We start from the raw sequence: 19,102 nt of genomic DNA on the forward strand, positions 1-19,102 counted from the left end.
ATTAATGCCACCGAGGGTACAGATTTGCACTTTGGTTTCTGAAAAATTAATTCAATGATTAAAATTTCAGTCCCTGAGTGATGGAAGCAGCTCTGGCAAGCTGGAGATGCCCCTGTGCAGTCGGAGGGCCGTTAGTTTGCTGCCCGCTTCCTCCCTGCACAACAGGGCTCCCCGCAGACAGAGCTTGAAGGGGAATGATCTGGTAGAGAAATGCATTTTTAAGCGAATCCAGTTCTGCTTTTTGTGGAGAAACCACTTCAGTTTAATACCCCATCAACGCTTGATACAACGCAGAGAGCAAAGCCCAGGTTCTTCCTGGGCTGAAGGACTCGTGGCTTTTCACACAATGCCCTGGGTGAGGGAAAGTCCCAGAATGAATGCAAACATTAATAAACACTCACTGAGCAGCAAGCTGACTGTAGGCCGAGACGTGCAGAGTGACTAACGAAGTGTTCTATGGCACTGAGCTTCCAAATGAAAGAATAGCAGAGGACAGCTTTCAGAGAAAGGCAGCTTCTCATCTCAGCGTTTGGTTTAATCAGCTGCTCCCATGCCTACCAGAGAACCTGCAGCTGGCACAGAAAGGTGCCCTTATATAGCACTGACCCCTGCAGGAGCCGCTTCTCCCAGTTACAGAGCAGCCAAGACCCCATCGTGCCCATCTATTATGGGCCAGCAAGGTCCCCTCCCCGGGCTGCACATCTCCTCCCCAGCAGCTCCGCACCAGAGCAGCCAAACGCCTGCGGAATCCACTACCCTCAGTTCTTGGCACTGCTGTTTTTGTTTATTTTAAAACAAACGTGAGAGAGAAGAGAGCAACACAGGGAGCTGAGGAGCTCAGAACACTTTTCCACATTTAGATAGGAGGAGGAGGAGGAGGAAGGGCTGAATATAAACTTGCAGAAACTGATTTTGTTCCTAAGATGCTAAAAAAAAGCAGCAAAAATAGAACAAACAGGAAAAAAAAAAAAAAACAACACCAAAAAAACAACCAAGACTGCCTTTTCCATGGCACTTTGCAAGTGTTAAACCTGAGTAAAAATCCAAGTGAGCCTCAAAGCAGAACAGAGCAAACCCGTCCATCTCTGGGCAGTACCTCTCTCTATAGACATAACAGCAGCAGGCAGGGAACACAGGGAGCCCCAGTGGGATGTTCTCCATGCTAGCCAGCACTGTGCTGCCTTTGTAGGGATGAAAAGGGACCAAGAGGAGATAGTAGCACTGTGTGGAACTCTGCTGAAATCCTCTGGAGGCAGGAAAATAACAAAGCTCTGAAACAGAGCTGGCTTCCTTTGAAGCAATGGTGCAAATGGTTGTGACAACGATGGGAACACCCAGTGCTTACTCACAGGCAGCTCCTGCATTCAGGCACCCAAAACTTTGTATTAAAGCAACATTTCTAAAACCTCTCCTAAATCATGAATTTGCGGAAATTTTGAGCTCAGTGCTGCCAGGAATGCAAAGCAACACACAAACTTACTTCCACGTTCACTGAAACTTTGCAGGGCTAACACGCACAATGCCTGCTGCTTGGAAAACTCACTGCTTTTCTTCCTCAAGAAGTGGCTTTGTGGAGGCTTCAGAATAACTGAGCTTTCATGTGCTGTTCAACTACTGAATCTATTCTAAGTTGACAGCCCTTAGCACCATTATTCTCTACAGGACAGAGCATCACTACAAGCAATATCACCTCTTTCACACACTTTCAGGTGCCAGCCTTCCCCCCCCAGCCAGGTTACTTCACCCTACCCTTATCCAGCCCAGGTGCTACTCCTTGAGCCCAGTGCTGGGGGCTATTTAATCTTCCCTTCCTAAAGGCTCTCATCGGGAGACCTGCCACACCACCTGAGAGCTGATGTGCTGGGGTGCACAGGCCTGATGCTCTGTGCAAAGGGAGGAGGAAATGGAAATGCTGGAACAAGCAGTTTGGCATAGCTTCTTGGCTGGGCTAAGGGTTTATTCCTGGGATGCTGCCTTCCTGCAGACTAAGGAAAATTAAATTTAGCACTTTGCAAATAAATAGGTTAGGGCTGGAAGGACACTATTTAGGAACTTAGTGCTCACAGCAGACTCAGAGATTATAGATCCATCACTGCCTATTACCTTGCTAGTTACTGCTTTCACTTTGTCTATCTTCCCCACTTACAGACCGGTCCTTTCATCAGGTCTTTTTCTGTTCCAACTTGAAACTGTCATCACTCTAATGGAATTGTATGCAGAGAAACAACTTTGGGCTGCAGTGCGACTCCGCCAAAAAAGCCAAGGATATCTCCTGCACTTTCCCAAGACAAGGCAGTGAGATCTTGCCTGCCAGAGAAAGGCACGGTGAGGCACAGCTGCTTATACACATCTGGAACCCCTGGGCACAAGTGCAACAGCCAGCTGGGTCCTTCCTCTCTACACAAGGACCAGCAAGCCACCATCAGACTGCCCATCACTGCTGCAGCTCCATCACAGCTTCACCGCACGCAGTGTGAGAACCAGTCATTGCACCACTGACACAACGACAACCAACTCACGCTGCCAGCATCTCTTCTATCTGCCTCATACAAAAATCATCTACAGACAGTCCCTCGTCAGACAGATACATCCCGAAATGCAAAGTGACAGCCATCGCATAAAACGCTCTCCTGAGCCTTCCATTAAGACAGACAAACCCTTCAGTTTAAGGCTGAAATTTATGCCAGCTCCCCAGAACGTGGTTTGGATAGATCTACTGTTATCAGCCACCTGCTTTTGCTGAAAACCGAATACAGATTAGGAGCAAATTAAAATTTGCATGCTTTGGTTTGATGTATTTCCTCCAAGATACAGGCAGACAGGCTTGTCTTCTTCCAGGCACCAGAGATGCCATCAAAAGGCAATCCTGGGAGCTACCAAAGCTGGAGGTCATCCTCAGCTCTCAGATTCCCCCACGGAGGAGGAAGCAGCCATGTGATTGTGCTGCAAATCCTTCTAAGACAGACCTGACATAAAACACCTGTCTGTATTTCTTCCTCAAAAGATATTCCCACACAACAGCATATGTTAAATCCAAAGCCCTAAAATAGTACTCAGTTACCTGACCCCAGTGCTAACAGCCACGTGGGTTCGGATGAACATTTTCTGGGCGTGGAGTTAGGATGACGATGTACTTGTTTGTCTGAAACAAACATGACAACAGATGAACTTTTTCACCATTTCCACATACGTGAATAAAGGCAGTTGGCACATTACTAAGTGCTGGCATTAATCTGGGCCCATGTGAAGTATTAATTATTCAGGCACACAGTAGGTGAGCTGCGAAGATCGTTGTTCTGTAACGCGGCAGAGGACTCCACCAGAATCACAGCAGCTTGTTGCTGGAACAAAGCTCCCCAAAAGGATTTTCAGTTTACTTCTGCATTCTGTCACTGCTCCACAGATAACACACCATGGCAAGGACACCAGAATTAATAGAATCATACTGCAACACCAATAGAACATACTATGATCTGGAGAGCCTGCTTCAGATCTTGTGCTTGAGACTACAGGATGCCCTGAAGTGCATCAAATCTGAAGAAAAGCTATGACTGAATGCTTGCTGTGCCTCCAGCCCTCTCCAGCAGCAACTGTTCCAAATAGAGGTGGGAAGCCTTGCAGCAAAGCAGAAGACACTCTCACAGAAGTGATCTCTGCTTTCCTAAAAGCAAATTTTCTTTTCTCAAAAGAAAAATGTAGCAGAACTGTGCTCAGTTAAAGGTTTCAGGGAACATACAAATACAAGAGAGACTGGGGCCCCACAAGAGAAGTTCTGAAACGTGGGTTCTCAAACTGGCATGATAGTTGGAGAGAAAGTGTTATTGAATGGCTTACACTGACTGCATGGTTAAAAACCATGTAGTAATTGAGCATTTAGACTCCAAGGCACAGAAGCAATGCAAGGACTATAGAGGAACACAGAGCTGGAAGGTGCAGTGTTACCCTGATGGTGGCCCTTTGGCTGCCAAAGGGGATCTGTGACCATGACATCCCCATTCTCTGCTCCCCAGCACTCTCCCACTAGATCCCTGCCCACTTGCATACCAGACCTTGTGAGAAACAGCCGACAGTTGCACGACCCAAATGAAATTTAGGATGAAGCCTTTTAACTTTAACATCCAAGCGTGAGGACACAGCACAATCATTTGAATACACATATGAACCCATTCCCTTTCTATGAGCTCCGAACCAGCCTTCAGCTACAGATAACAGATGATCCCAAGACCACAATACCCATGGGAACCTTTAGCTGTTCATCATACAAGCAGGCTTTTACGCAGACAAACACTCTCTTCCCTCTCTTAACTATATTTTCTCCAGATTCAAAAATCTTTTGCCCTGGTCAGGCATGGATTGAAGTTGTAACTTCCAAAGCAAGAGGACACCCAGGGCAGGTAGGTGCTCTGCTGGGTGCTGCCAGCTCTATCCTCCTACTGAGCTGCCAGCTTTTCTTAGAAATCTCACAAACCTTTCCCTGAAAAATAAGGCTCAAGCAGACTACAGAGCAGCCAGAGAAGATGGCAGAGATGTCGGGTGCCCAGAAACTCAAAAGACTTCCCACCCCACAAAAGGCAGCAAACCTCCAGCAATTTCTGCTCCTTTTCATTTGCAGCTTTGAACGTCATCATATGCAAGCAAACAACAGGGTTATGGTTTGCTGACACGGCTCTGCGTGTTCTGCAAATCCACAACAGAGCAGTCAGGGAAAGCAACAAGCACGCATCAAAAGCAGCTTTGCAGAACACCCATTTCATGTGTCGGCAGCGAGGCCTTTGTATTCCCCAGCCTCCCGGGCTTGAAGGCATCGCCTTTTCCTTCAAGAGTGCTGATCACACAGCCTCTAAGAAGAACATCTTTTGAAACTACCAGAGAGTCAAAAAATTAATTAATGAAATAACAGGAGAGATTTCTGCCTGGAGGAGGAGGCAGGTGCCCATAGGTTGGCTGCCCTGTCCCTTTCCAGGCTGCGGTGTGCCCAAGGGATACCTTGCTGTTCATGGCTAACAGAAGCCTGCTGCACTGGCTTTCATCCCGTGTTCACGTGCAGCCTTCTCCCTGCAGAACAGGCTAAATTGCTTCTCACAGCCACGTGGAAGCTGATGGACAGCAATGCCCTGAGCCCAGGTGACAAAGGAAAGCAGAAGGTTGAGCAACCACAAGCAAAACCACGTGGCTTTTCAGTGGTAGAGATGGGAAGAAGAATCCAGCAGGGTTTTGCTAAGCCCCCCTGTTTTATCCACTGTTTAACACTGCCTTTATCTCACAGTGCATAAACACAGCACAGCCAGCTCACATGGCCTGTGTAAGCTGTTCAAACACAGCAGCAGGAGGATGCAGTGACAGGAGCAGCTCTTCTTCAGGCTAACTGCATCACTCAGACTCTGGGAACAAGGATGGGAAGTGGAAATAGAGATGGTTGTTATACCATATGAGGCAGCCAGGGCCATCTCAGGCACAAGGATGGTGCCATCAGGGCACAAACAGCAGCTGCCTGGACAGGGGCACACAGCTTTGCACGACCTGCCCCATGCACTCACCCTGCCCCATTGCCTCCTGCTGGGTGTGCTGCTACACCAGCCCAGATGCTGAGGTTTAATCTACTTCTCACCAGTGACCTGTGCTCCTCGCTGTGTGTGTAACTTGCCCTAGAAAGCATGGGCTGCCTCTCCTGCTTCATTAAGTAAGATGTATTTTAATGAAGAAAAATGAGATGGAGAAGAGGTGAATCACAAGCTTTAAAAAAAAAAAAAAAAAAACACACCACACCAGCACTCTGGTAGTTTGGTTATTTCATATTGCAGAAGCCCTGAAGACAGGCTGAGGACCTTCAGCAGGGCTGGCCAGTGTCTGCCATGAGCTGGCACCGAGATGAGACCATCAGCAGAACTATCAGCAGAGTGAGCGACTCTCAGGCAGTACCTGTGAGCAACTTCACATTTTCTGCCTGAAAATAAGCCTTGCTTTTTGAAGCAAGGGGTTATGCATTTGCTTCACAGCATAACATATCGGCCATTTCAAGAGGAAAAAAGCTAAGCATTTCATTTACCTACTGCACCCACCAAGGACACAGATCTGTGAGCCTTCTGAGTGGCTCACACATACCAGCCTCCTGCTAGTTGGGACTGACTTAGCCACTGGCATAATGCTCCAGCATCATCAGCATTAATTACCTGCATGGCTGGATCCACCCCAGCAGGCAGACATGGCAGAGAAGGGGAGCAAGTGGAGCCAGCATGCAGAGCAGCTCCTGTGCCAGATGGGCAGGTAATAGGGGGTGAACTCCCCAGCTCAAAGCTGCTCTCTGGTTCCCACTAGCACAGTGTGTTACCCTGAGTACAGTCTGGTGACACTGGCAGAAGCATTCTCCCCATTGCACTGATGGGAAGCAGAAGAGCAGCATTAACTTTTCTCAGTTAGATCAAGGTTTCAGCGCAGCCTCCAGAAGTCTCAAAGCAACATCTTTGCACTCAGAAATCCTGCATTAGAAAGACGACTTTGTCAGATCTTCCCAAGTTCCACTACCCTTGAGGTGACTGGTTTCATTAAAAGGAAAAAAAAAAAAATACCCTGCCCTAAAGGGTAGGCAGTTGTTTAGGGAAGAACATACAGAAGAGAAACCACGTCAAGAGGGGGAAAAAAAAGGCATGAAAAAGAGCAAAATAAAATGAAGACAGAAACAAGAATTGAAGCCAGGTCCTAACATGAAATAGGTCGCTAAAACTTCTGGACGAAAATGAAATGTAGGAAGTTTAAATGCAGCATTTGATCCTGAAACAGTACAGATTAGAGGACAGCTCTGCTTTTAGAGCTGCAGATTAGAGCTGAACCTGCAGGAATCCCTGCAAGGTATCACCATCACACAGGCATGGCCAGCATCTCCAGTAACCACACGGGCAAATAGGAAACAAAATACAAAAATGAAATAACTTGTAATTAACAAGAATGAGGGGTTAGCAGAGGCCTGCAATCTCTAATCAACCTCTTGCTGCCTGGCCTGCTCCACCGATGAGCCCCATTGTTATTTCTGATTGTGTGCAGGAGTGCGAGACAGTTGCTGAAAGAAAAGCACTGTACGAAATTATGATTTCTTTCTCCTCTCAAGACTATCAGGACTGAGGAGGAAGAGAGGATATCTGAGTAGATAGAGATGCAAAAAGAAACAAACAGCTAGAACGTGCTTCTCAAAGATACTCTGCTGGGCTCAAGGAGGAATTAATGGCAACTGCAGGGATGCCAAGCACGAGGACCAGACCCAGAGCTCCCAGCAGTGCTGTCAGCCTCTGCTCCAAACAGAACCACTCAGGCAAGTCAAGGCAATCCCTGTAGTAACCTTCCTGCTAATTTTGAGACATACATTGTTAGTGGGGCACTGTGGCAAACGTGATGCTAAGGCTGCACCATCATTTCAGCAGCCTTAGGGCACAGGGCATCCTCTGCATGCTTAACCACCTCAGTTTTGCCTCCTTTCAGCTAGCACTTTGTCAGCACTGTTTTGTACTTCGAAAATAGCCTCCAGGTTCTCGTTCTATCCATCCTTATTTCCCTCCTTAAGGGCAGACAATTAAACCATCGCTTTTTGTTCACAGAACTGCCCTCCTGCATTTTGCACACCTTGTCACGATTTACCTATCTACCTACCTCAGGTTTCTACGCAGCCCCAGTTGTTCTTAATGATAAGAACTGCTGTAAGGCCACCTCACCCACCATCCTGCCTCCAAATAGCCACCAAGACAGATGTTCAGGGAAAGGAGTGTGGAAATGAAGCAAAGACAAACAAGCCTGAGGCAGTCTGTCACTACATACCAACTCCCACCTGCCAGCAATCAGTGGCTGACATACTCCCAGACCTTCAAGGCTGCACTGGGACCACCCTTCTATGTATCCTCATGAATTGCACTGTTACTGTCTTACGTCTTTCACATTCCACACCTTTTGCTAACACACAGCTTGTATCTGTCCTTCCACCACACTCCTCTTCCATCAGAGGATCCCCAAAGCAGCACCGCCTTTATCCCCTTCGCTCTCTAAGTTCTGCCTCTTTAATACACTGTGAACCACATCAAAAACAACATTCACTTTTCAGATTGCCTTGAAGAACTCCTTAAGCAAGTGTGCAAAGACTGTGTGTGCAGTGGCTGTTAATTTAACAGGCTGCTAAAAAGCTGTTCATTTTATTACCATATTATCAATCCAACTGGACACCAATAAAGGTTTTATTTGGCAGAAGTGACAGCCCCGAGGCTGGCAACATTCTCATGCTCTGTCATGATGCTTCTGTTTTTATTTGCTGTCCCACGTCTTGGGCATTCTCTTTCAAGGCATGAAGCCTACCATCTTGGGGATGCTCTTCAATGAGCTACCGCTGGTGTTTGTGCTTCCACTTGATAATACTGGCAGAAAATAACAACAACATGGGCAAGAGCTGGAAACAGACAAATCTCTTCTGTGGAAGACTAGGCTCTAAGGATACAGAAAATACAACAAACATAAGCTGCTGAGCTGCCTAAATGCAGCTTTTTGGCCAGGACTATTAATAAGCTCAGACACACACCACTGTGATACTGAAAATAATCTGATTTACTTCCTTACCGAACAACTCAGGCCCAGATATACCTGAACCAGGGAGAAACCTGAGCACTTTCTGGGAGCACAGAGTAACTCGAAAGATTTCGAACGCTGCCAGATCTCACAGAGCTGTTATATCAGATCAACTGCCTTTACAGTCCAGGATCCTATCAACACAAGTGACCAGCTCTACATTCATGCCACAGTGGTGGAAACAGTTGAGCACAGTGAATTATCAAGCAAGTGAAACACAAGGCAGATTTCTCTCTGATGACTCTTCTTGCTCTCTCCTCTTCATTCAAGTCTTCATTCCCAAGTACTGCCAGAGGATGAAGCTGAATGTTGTCAGACGCAGCAGTGGCAAAACTATTCATGTACAGACAGCCCAAAAAATAACCAGCAAGCACAGGAATTTTGTTCTTAATCTCTACAGGAAGAGGCCAGCTTGACTTCCCAAACCCTACTTAGGGTAAATATAAATATTTTATGCAAACCTAGGCATTACTGTTTGTCCGTAAAGACACTTCACCATTTCAGAAAACCCACAGAGCTCTTGCTTTCAGCAGTACCTCAAAGCAACAGGGTCTATAAATTCAAGCCTTCCACTCCTAGTTTTAAAATTGATTGACATTAAATGCTTGGGTCCAGACTGTGTTCTCTGGGCACACAAAAAGAAAAGGCCTATGATTTATTTTCTCTGCGCTGTTTGTTCATTTGTACAAGTGTCTCCAAATCATCTCCTCTTCAAATTTGACCAGTCTTTCTGTTTACCAAAAGACTTTCTTTGTGTGAATCAATTGTCATTGCTTTTCTAAAGACCTCACTGCCTTACTCTCATTCAGGGTCTACCCAGAGGCAATGGTAAACAGCCCGATACAGACACTGCCAAAAAATGACATCCTGATTTGCCGCTGCTTAATTCCAAGCTGGTAAAACCTATTTTTATGTTCCCTAGCAATGCTTGTTTGTTTTAATAAGACGTCTCCGATAGATTGCTACCAAGTGAGCAATGCAGTTCCTGGATATCTCATGGGTGGCCTGGCCTAGACTCACAAACCAAGCAGCATGTGGAATGCCAGGTCTGTATTACGGCCCAACACATCTAATGTATCGACAGCACTAACTGAAGATGAAGCTGTCAAGTGACCCAATAACTATAACACATTGCTTCCCATAAAAATAATCAGAAACTAAACTGCTGGTGAGGATTCTGTGTGCCACTTTTCACAGCATTTAATTAAAAGAATGAAAAAGAGCAAACAAGTGAGAGTGAGCTGTGAAATCCGAGATGTGCCTTGCTGCCTACGCACTCACACAGAAGGTCTGAAAAATCACTGGAACATCCTTCAAGTTGATGAGCTCATCTGTTGTATCCATAGGGATTGCCAATAAATATTGATACGCTTTCATTGGAATTCAGTGCTCATTTAGGATGCAGTCATTTGTATTCTCAGCATGGCACAGTGATTAACCCTTTCAACGAAGCTGTGATTCCATTTAAAGCAAATTGGCTGGATGCAGACCTTTTACTACAGCAACAGCACGCCTTGTTGCTTGGGAAAACCAAGCACATCTTTCATCTTCATTTAGCTTTGAAGGGGTTACATTATAGTAGCTCCCATTACATCCTCACTGAAATTAAATGCCACCAGCAGCACTACTGAAAGATGTTCTGAAGTTTACAGAGAAAAGATGGAAGCTTGAAAAGTGCTGGGGGACTTCTGCAGTTTAATTGTATAGACTTTGTTCCATAAACTGCTCAAATGGAATAAATACAAATAGCATTCTCTGCTTTTTGACCTCTTTGGGTTAATGAAATGCACACTAACACCCACGGTAAGCTTAGTAATTCTGCTGCATAATCACACAATATCACCAGAAACCCAGTCAGAATGCAAGACTCAGTACATACACGAACACTACCTGCCTGGATTCCGTGAGGAAGTCAGAACTACTGCTGCTTTCCCTGGCAACCCTTACCTCTGTCCTCTGGATGGACTTGGGAATAGTCAAGTGAACAACAGAAAGCAAAAACAGCATTTAAAGAGAGAAATCTGTACCTGATCACTCACTGTCCTGTACGTAAGTTATTTCTATTGCAGTGACAGAAAGAAGAATTTGATCCTACTGGAGATGTACTACTGATTTACGGCTCCAGTGGGCCATATTTCCTTATATCTTAACTCTTCAACTGCACCATTTCTCCTACATCACAGGAAAAGCTGCTAAATGCTCTGTCTTGCCATGCCAATAGACACCTCCAGGGACATGCAGAAGTTTCATTCACTAAGCATGTAACAAAGCAGGTGTGAACACAGGCCTGGGGAGGCCTTAGAGCTAACAGCACAGCACCCCCTCAGATAGCTCTTCTCAAGATTCAACGACAGTACCTGAAAACCAAGAGTTCTCCCTTCTCCACAGACTTTGAGTTTGCCTGCTGCCATCTGTTTCAGTCCTGATAAGGCCAAGCAATATAACCACTTTAGTGATATTTTCCTAGTTTTACTAATGATCCAAGGTGCTGTCTTATACTTATCCTTGCTGGTTTCACTTGGTGGTTTCTTTGTTCCGTTTCTGAGGCTCTGAAGCTGCAGAGCAGAAAAATATTTGTCCTGTTATGTCAAGAAACAATCTTGCAGCAATCCACACAGCAGTAGGTCTGCAGAAAGTGAACTTCTCCAGTTCCTGCTTATGTAATGAATGTTTCCAAAATCCTCATCCTCCTAACAATACGCTGGAGGGGAGTCAGTGGCAAGCAGGAATGGTCTTAAGTGCCAATTGTGTTTGCTGCTGAGAAGTAAGAAGTTCTCCCACTAACCTATTGATATGCGAACCTAAGCAATTAAAGATGCAGCTTAACCACTCAATGACTCCAATGTCACACCTCAGCTCTCTAATGCATTCAGCCCAACACAAACTCAGACTCTCTGGCTGGACCAGTACAGTATCAGACACACAGAAGACACTGCTATTGCAATTCATCTGAGCTGCTTGTATAAACTTCAGACACACAGAATGAGTCGCTCCTCGAAAGGGGCACCAATTTACATAAAGACATGATGACGACATGCAGACGAGCTAGAGGGCAGCTAAGACAGTAAGGACGTACAGTGAAGTCAAGATGAAATCTAGATGGTTGCATAAGGTTTTATTGCCACGGAATATATAACAGATGATAAAAAAGGTGAAGTGCAAGGCCAGATGCCTTAGCTATAATGCATATACAGCCTCTTCTCTTTACTCCGAGTTACGTTGATATACAAGGGGGAGACCAGATGCGAAATCTATGGAAGCTTTTTCCCGAAAGAAGAAAGCATCTTTACTTTCCTCATAAGGAACAGCCTGTCACACAGCAGCATGGCAACGACATTCCAGTCTAACCACCAAGAAAGAAGAAACACGTCATGCTGGACGCCATGAACCCAAGGAAGCACGGGGCGCACACACCTACCTTAAAGAGCAGGCAGTCTCCTTGGTGCTCGGCGTAAATGGAGGTGAGTCGATACTGGTTCTCAGTGGTGATGTCGATCTGGTACCCAGTGAGTGTGTAACAGACCTTGCGAAACTCCTGGATCTTGGTCTGAAAAATCTCCTTCAGGCGCTGGTTTTTTAGTTCTGCACTTTCCACTTGCTTCTTCAGCTCTATTTAGGGGAAGAAAGTAGGTACTTTGTTATACGTCATTGGCGTAGAGGCCTTGCGCCGTATTTACAGTGCTAACCAAACTAAGTGAATTGAAAAGGTTAATTAATTTTTTAAAAAGTGAATTAAGCAGGCAGAGTAAAGAAAAAGACAAGCTAGAATCCTCTCCTCCTGTCCCCAGAAGACCAAAAGGTAATAAACTGGGGAATGAGGAAAAGAGACGCGTTTTAGTAAGATGGATTTTTCTTTTGCTTGGCCAGCCCTTCAACAGCATTCTACAAAATTCAAAGCTACAGCATCCATTTCCCCACATACACACATCTCATCTTCTACACAGAACCCAAGAGAAGAGCGCTAAGTTACAGGGAGCAAGAAAGTGGAAAAGTGATAACAAATGTGCCTCTGTATGGCTGCATGAGGAGGGATCTGGCTATAAGGGAAATCTCTTCAAACACACACTCGATCTGACTGTAAGCACTTTGATCTCAAATTGACAGGATGCTTAGGAATCCCTTAAGATTCGGGAATGGGCTTTTCCTGTGATAAAGAGCCTGAGGAGTACCACTGTCTCTTTCCATTTGCTGCCTTACCTGGTCTAGTCCCCAGCAGAGAGGTCCTGGGAGACTGCCTGCCACTCACCCTGCATTTTATTGCTACAAAGGGAGCTGCCAGCACTGTGAATCCTTCAAGAGGATACACAACAATTACCATGAATCTTTCACCCAAGGTGCCTTCTGAGTAATTAAACCTCGATTTATTCCCCCATTAATTACAGAGATTGGCTTTAACTTAATATATGCTAGAGATGCCTCCCAAGTCAGCTTGTGTTATCAACACCGCAGTCCAGAGTTAGGAAAAAAAAACCCTCTTTCTAACAGAAAACAAACAGACTTCTTACTCAGATATCTCCCTGTTATTTTGAGGTTTACAGCTTTGTCTGTCCTGCAATTAGAGAGATAATTGCAGCACACTTGGGCCACAGGACAGCTAGTTTGTGCTCCAGCACTTGGAAAGCTGTCACTGCAAGACGACTGCTGGCACACGAATCATGGATTTTGGCTGGGCACATACAGCCCAGGCTGAACTATTACTGCTTTCCAAGCTTGCTAGAAAAGTTTTTGCTCAAATATTTCCCCAAATATGTTTCCATTGACCTTCCAAGTGCAGCACAGGAGGAATGCAGGAGTGGCAATGGTGAGCCCACAGACCTGCCACGATTCAGCTTCCAACAGCTGCAGCACTAGCAGTAACAACTCTCCTCTCATCTTCTGTACTGCTTCACTTAGGCTCTCGGGGTGGGACAAAAGGATAATTCGACGTGTTAAGTTAAAGTGCCTTAAATGCCACTGAGGATGCCCTGCTCAGAAGTACTCTGGCCTTAATCCAATTTAACTTAATCCCCAGGCAAGGACAGACACTCTTTAATGGTTAAAGAGAATCCGTGTCCCTTTACTTCTGAGTGAGAGCATCCATGCATGGTGAGATAATGCCGGCCATCCAATTGCCTTTGGTTAATTCAGCCCCACCTTCCAGAGCTGCTCATAAAGATGTATAAGGAAAGTACTTCCTTTACTTCAGGCACCCCCCCCCCCCAAAAACTCTACCTTACTTTATCAAGGGGTACAAACCAGTCTTGGGAAACATCACACACCAGTCCATTTACTAATATGCTGCTGTACAAGAACAGACCAAGAGGGATGTAAAGCATCTTTCTTGACCACCAGTCTTCCCATTCCTATCTAATTTATCAGTGAGCAATTAACTCAGCCCTTCCCTGGATTGTTACAACCTTTTCCCCATCATCTCAGCGGGGTCTGGTCCCTTGATTAATTGAGTAATCAGCCTCTGAAATCAGGAGGTTAATTGGTGGCTCTGACCTCAACATTTTCACAGTCTTCATTCAGCTTTGCATTCTGAAGACACAACTGTTAAGGACAAAAATCCTATACATGAAAGTAAAATTCAGTGGCCACACTGCAGTGGTAAATAATGTTTCACCACTGATCAGAGATGGCACTGCTTTTAATATATCTCATATCCAACACTGATATTTTTTCCTAATAAATGCAGCCCAGCCTTTGAAAAGTAAATCTGCCTTTTTGTACCATATCCTGAAGGCTGCTTTTCCTGATTTTATAACCTTGGGGGTGGATGGTACCCTAACTCATCAAACAGCTTACATTATTCACAGACAGTCAGCACCTCCTCCACTGTTTAGTTTCCAGTTAGGTACTTCTAACGGCCATCAGGAGCATACTCACCACCTGCTGGGTTCAACCTTATCACCCACCCCAGGTTGAAAAAGGATGCATTCTAAGATCAGCCTTTCCTGCAAGAAGCCCTGGGCTTTCCAATTGAGCTGCAGGGCTCACCACCTCCACTCCCTGCAGCATGCCCTGGCATCCCACATCCTCCTGGCTCCCTTTCCAGCTCCTGCGGCAGTTCTGGTGCCTCACCGCATCAGCTGTCCTGGCTGGAGGAATTCATCTGCATGAAGAAATGCTATCTCCCTGCTAGATACACCTCGTGTCAGCCACTGGCACAAAGCACCGAGCTCCATAACTGCTAATGCAGATGTAACAGAATGTGCCAGCACCAGTCAGGGATAGGAGGAAGCCCTGTCATCCGCCCAGTAGCTCCATCAGCAATTCCCAGCAGTGTTTCCTTAGCCAAGCAGCTTGGGAACGGGCAGAAGTAAAGAAGCAGGCACAGGGAGATGATAGGAATGCCTTGATTTGTAGCTGCCCCTAGTGAAAGGCCCACTGAGCCACGATGGTGAAAAGATGCCTCTTCCTTTATGCCCAGCTAAACTGAAGTCAACAGCTCAGCTACAGCAACTGCTGATGCTTACCCTCATGCAACATTTCTTTTTCCTAGGATAATATTATCCTAGGATAATATTATCAGCAAGGGGCTACTTCCAACTACTTCCAAACAAACTGAGGGCAGCCCTCAGGACTGAGAATAACCCCCTGCTTCCCCTTTTTGGACATTGCTGACACCACCACAAAGCTGGGCTGCAAGGACTCACAGAACAGCAATCCGGTAGGAAGGCAGCCTGAGACATAGGACACATGGGACAGGGTCCCACTGCTGAAACAAAGCAACACAAATCCATTTGAGGCACACCCGGGTAATTTTCAAGGCTTCCCACTGTGCTCCAACAAGAGACAGCATTCCTGCAGGCTCTGCATCACAGCCGCCAGCCCCAGGCAAACCTCTCAGACACTTTGGGGATGTTGGAGATGGCAGCAGGTGCTGCTTTTTAGGCACAGGCTTCCCACAGCCTCTCTGCTGAGGCTCTATGCAGGGATTGCCCCCTGCACTGCAGATTCCCAGCAGCCAGAGCTGCACGAGCAGCACGAGCAGCACACTGACTGACCTGAGGACACAAACTCTCTACCACCTCCCCTGCCATTAAGTTATGTACAGCTCACTGTTTGCTCCGTTTCTGATTTCAGAGATGTGATGGGTCTCATTCTTAAGCCTTACCTAATACCAATAATTCCAGCCAAAGTTCTAAGCACAGCCAGGAAAAATTGTTTTAAAAGTCATAATTTGCACAGAGTGCAATTCAGCTTATTACTGAGAAATGCTTCGTGCACAGCTGTAAAGGTGACTGAGCAGAGGAAGATCCTTCCAGGACAGGTCGAGGTGCATTAACAGCAATTTCTGATGACAACTTCACTTTCCACCCACTTTATCTCCCACAGAGAAAAATGAACATCTCAATCCTTTAAGATCTTTCACAACATTTGGAGAATCAGGTTTAATTGCATCTTTACAAGACAGTGTTTGAAAACTCCAATGCCTGCGTTTAGAGCACTCATTGGAGTTCCCATGCTTCACATCGTTATGCTCACAAGGAACAGGTGAGAAGTGCAGGTGTGCTCTGCAGAAACCAGGGATGGGCAAAGTTGCACCATAAATATCCCAAAGCATCCATCCCAAAGGCATCTGAAGCAAAGGAGGACTCAGGAAATACACTAAGGTTTGACAGGTTATGCCTTGGACAGGGATAGTGCCCTGTACTCTGCCTGGCGTTAAACACAAAGAGGAGAATAAAGAGAAAGGGAAAATATCCAGAAGTTGTTTTGCCTGGTCTCTTTGGTATTCAGGCCACACACCTGTATTAAATGCTGCCCATCATAAAGAGTTTGATGGCCAAGAAAATTCTCACTGAAAAAATCATTAATCTGTTACAAAATTAATACTGCCAAATGATTAGCTTCCTCCTAATGATGCTACTTCTTGAAACCACCTTGTATTTTCACACCTTATATCAACTTTAATGAATAATTCAAACTATTTTGGATAAATAAATAAAATATGAGTTGGGCTTTTTTTGGTCTCTCAGATTGGAAATGTCACTGCTTTTTATTCCATTGCTCTTACACTCCTTACATCTGACAATACTCACAGCTGCCTGGAAATACCACAGCTTTGGCTCCTACTCTCAGTTCAGCTGGGTCAATCAATAGCAACAGCAGTCTCCACACCAAAGGAAACCAAAGCTACACTTAACCTTTTCCCTGAGGAAAGAGGTAAAACACTGCGGCTCTCAGCAACCACAAGTGCCATGGAATTAGATGTGCCACTCGACTTTGTCAGGAAAACATAAATTCGTTCTGCAAGTCCTCCAAGACACCCCAAGCCATGCAGCTGCATTAATTCGCTTGTGATCCCAGCTAATATTTTTCAGTCCCAGAAAAGCCCATTCGGAGCCCTGTTACAGGTTACCTTCCCTTAGTAAGGCATCGGAGGCTCAGCCACTCGCTCACAACGTATGGGATAGAATACTCTGCTCCGCACCGATTCCTACCCATCCTGTCCCAACCAGAGTGCCTCAGACAGACAGCACCCAGCACTGCTATGTGGGCCATCCATCACCAACCCCACTGCACCCCTCCAGTTCCTTCACTATTCTATGGCAGGTCTGCGCTCCCCACCCACCTTGCTGCAGCTCAAGCACTGCCCTTCTGCACGTGAAACCCATTGAGCCATTCCCCATTCCAGCCCTGAGCCCAAATGTCCTCCAGCTTTACTTTACGACAAACATCACCTGAGAAGAGTTCTGTGATACTCCGTGAAGGACGCAGTATAAAAAATAAATCGTACTGTATCCAATAAAGGCTAATAGAAGAGGGGCTGAGCATTTTCTGACAGAAGCAGGTTTATGATCATCATTCTCTAGAAATAAACCTCACTGCAGGATTTTATAGGAGTGCTTCACACGCCGGGCTGAAAGACCACGCTGCTGCAGTCCAGCAGGCTCAAGCTGCACTCCGTAAAACTTACAATTTGTGACATTACAACCATAAATTATAACTTTTCTTTAAGGTAAAACCAGTTTTCTATTCAACAGACTGCAGTGGCTGTTCAATTTTAAATTTAAGTGGTATTTATTTGATCAGTGAACATGGGTTTATTTTTACACTGTGTATGTACCATATGGCTCAAGGCATCTCCCAGCCCCCTCCTCCAGCCACCAGCTTCTCCCATTTGGAATTGTGGGGAAGAGCTTACAAAGGCAGCGCGGTATCAAAACACATCTGTGCCACCTTGATCCTTGTATTGATCAAGAATCCTTCACTAAGGAAAATTCCCCATTTATCCTTCAGCAAAGATGGATTTCTGAAGATCCCACGTCAGACAAATCCCATCTCTCTATGCAATGCACACTTCTTGGAAAGAAGTCCATGATTAACCTTTATCCCCAGATAATCTGCACAAAGTGGCAGAGGGCATCAGGAATTGGGTTAGGTTGAAAGAAGCAGGGCACAGAAAGCAGGGACAAGAAGCTACGGAAGAGGATAAACTTCCTTTTGTAGTACCTGTACATACACATAGCACACATTAGCCTTGAGTAAGAGTTTTGTAGTTTCATATTTATTCCTTTTCTTCTCCTGGTAAAGCTGAGATTACAACATAAGGTTGCATGACTGATGAGCACACTTGAAGTTGACTTACCTAAAGGGATTCAGCCCAAGCAGTGGAAACACAGAGCAGAAGGCTGTCCCAGAGGAAATCCTAGCACAGGCTCTGCTCAAAGCTCCCCTACCCTTCCATCTCCCCCTTTTTGGGGGACATGTTTTGGAGTTGGGAAGGCAAGAAGCAAGCTGGTTCTGGACACCCAGCTCAGCTCAGTCACCCCTGCAGCATGTCCGTGCTGCACTTGGTGAAGACAGTGCAGTGTAGTATAAAGAGACCCTGGGTAGCTTTAAAATTGCTGGCTTAAATAATGCGAACAGCATGCGTGCTGCAATACAGAATTATTTGGGGATGGCAACATTCACCCCCGACGCAGCTAAATTAACCTCAGGAGAGCTATTTAGTTCCCAAGGTGAATTTCGCCAATTAGGATGATATGGCACAAACATCTTGGGAGTCAGAATCTTCACACTGGGCATAAATTGTGAACCAGCCAAGACGACATCTCCCCCCAACCCTCCCCAAATGATGATAAAGTCTTCCAGCCACATTTCCCTTCCATATGGCAATTAAAGACCAACAGCACTTCCCAGAACAAAGCAATGTCAGCTGGAGTTAGTCATTAGCTTCAGATGCAAAAAATTGCCTCACCTTAAAAATACAAATACATAACACCACTTAAGTTTGTAGGAGAACAGCTATCCTCTGCTTCTGGAGCAGCAGGTAGCAGGCCTGTTTTTCTTCAATGCTTCCAAAACAGATTACCTGGAGAAGTCACAGGAACTTTTTGCAGGCTGTAGTTCAGGGATGGCTGGCAGCAAGAACAGGGGCTTAACTTGTGTCACTTGCTAGAGGAACAAGAATCACATCACTTGGCTGCTTCCAAGAAAAAGAGCGGCTTTGAAACTGCTCAAGTGCCTAACGTAAGAATTAATCCTTGGAACTCTGTCATTAACAAAGATAACA

The 19,102-nt window shown here is 45.7% G+C and overlaps 1 protein-coding gene across 2 annotated transcripts in view; it reads right to left on the reverse strand.

Moving 5' to 3' along the window:
• MAD1L1 (mitotic arrest deficient 1 like 1) overlaps positions 1 to 19,102 on the reverse strand; it is a 321,728-nt gene that overhangs the window by 72,294 nt on the left and 230,332 nt on the right. For both annotated transcript variants that reach the window (XM_085237768.1, XM_085237767.1), the window contains exon 17: positions 12,017 to 12,207. In XM_085237768.1, the coding sequence (XP_085093894.1) occupies positions 12,017 to 12,207 (191 nt within the window). The remainder of the gene's footprint in view (positions 1 to 12,016; positions 12,208 to 19,102) is intronic.

The sequence above is a fragment of the Meleagris gallopavo genome, chromosome 16 (assembly GCF_905368555.1).
Source record: "Meleagris gallopavo chromosome 16, MGAL_WU_HG_1.1, whole genome shotgun sequence".
NCBI classification, from domain to species: Eukaryota; Metazoa; Chordata; class Aves; order Galliformes; family Phasianidae; genus Meleagris; species Meleagris gallopavo.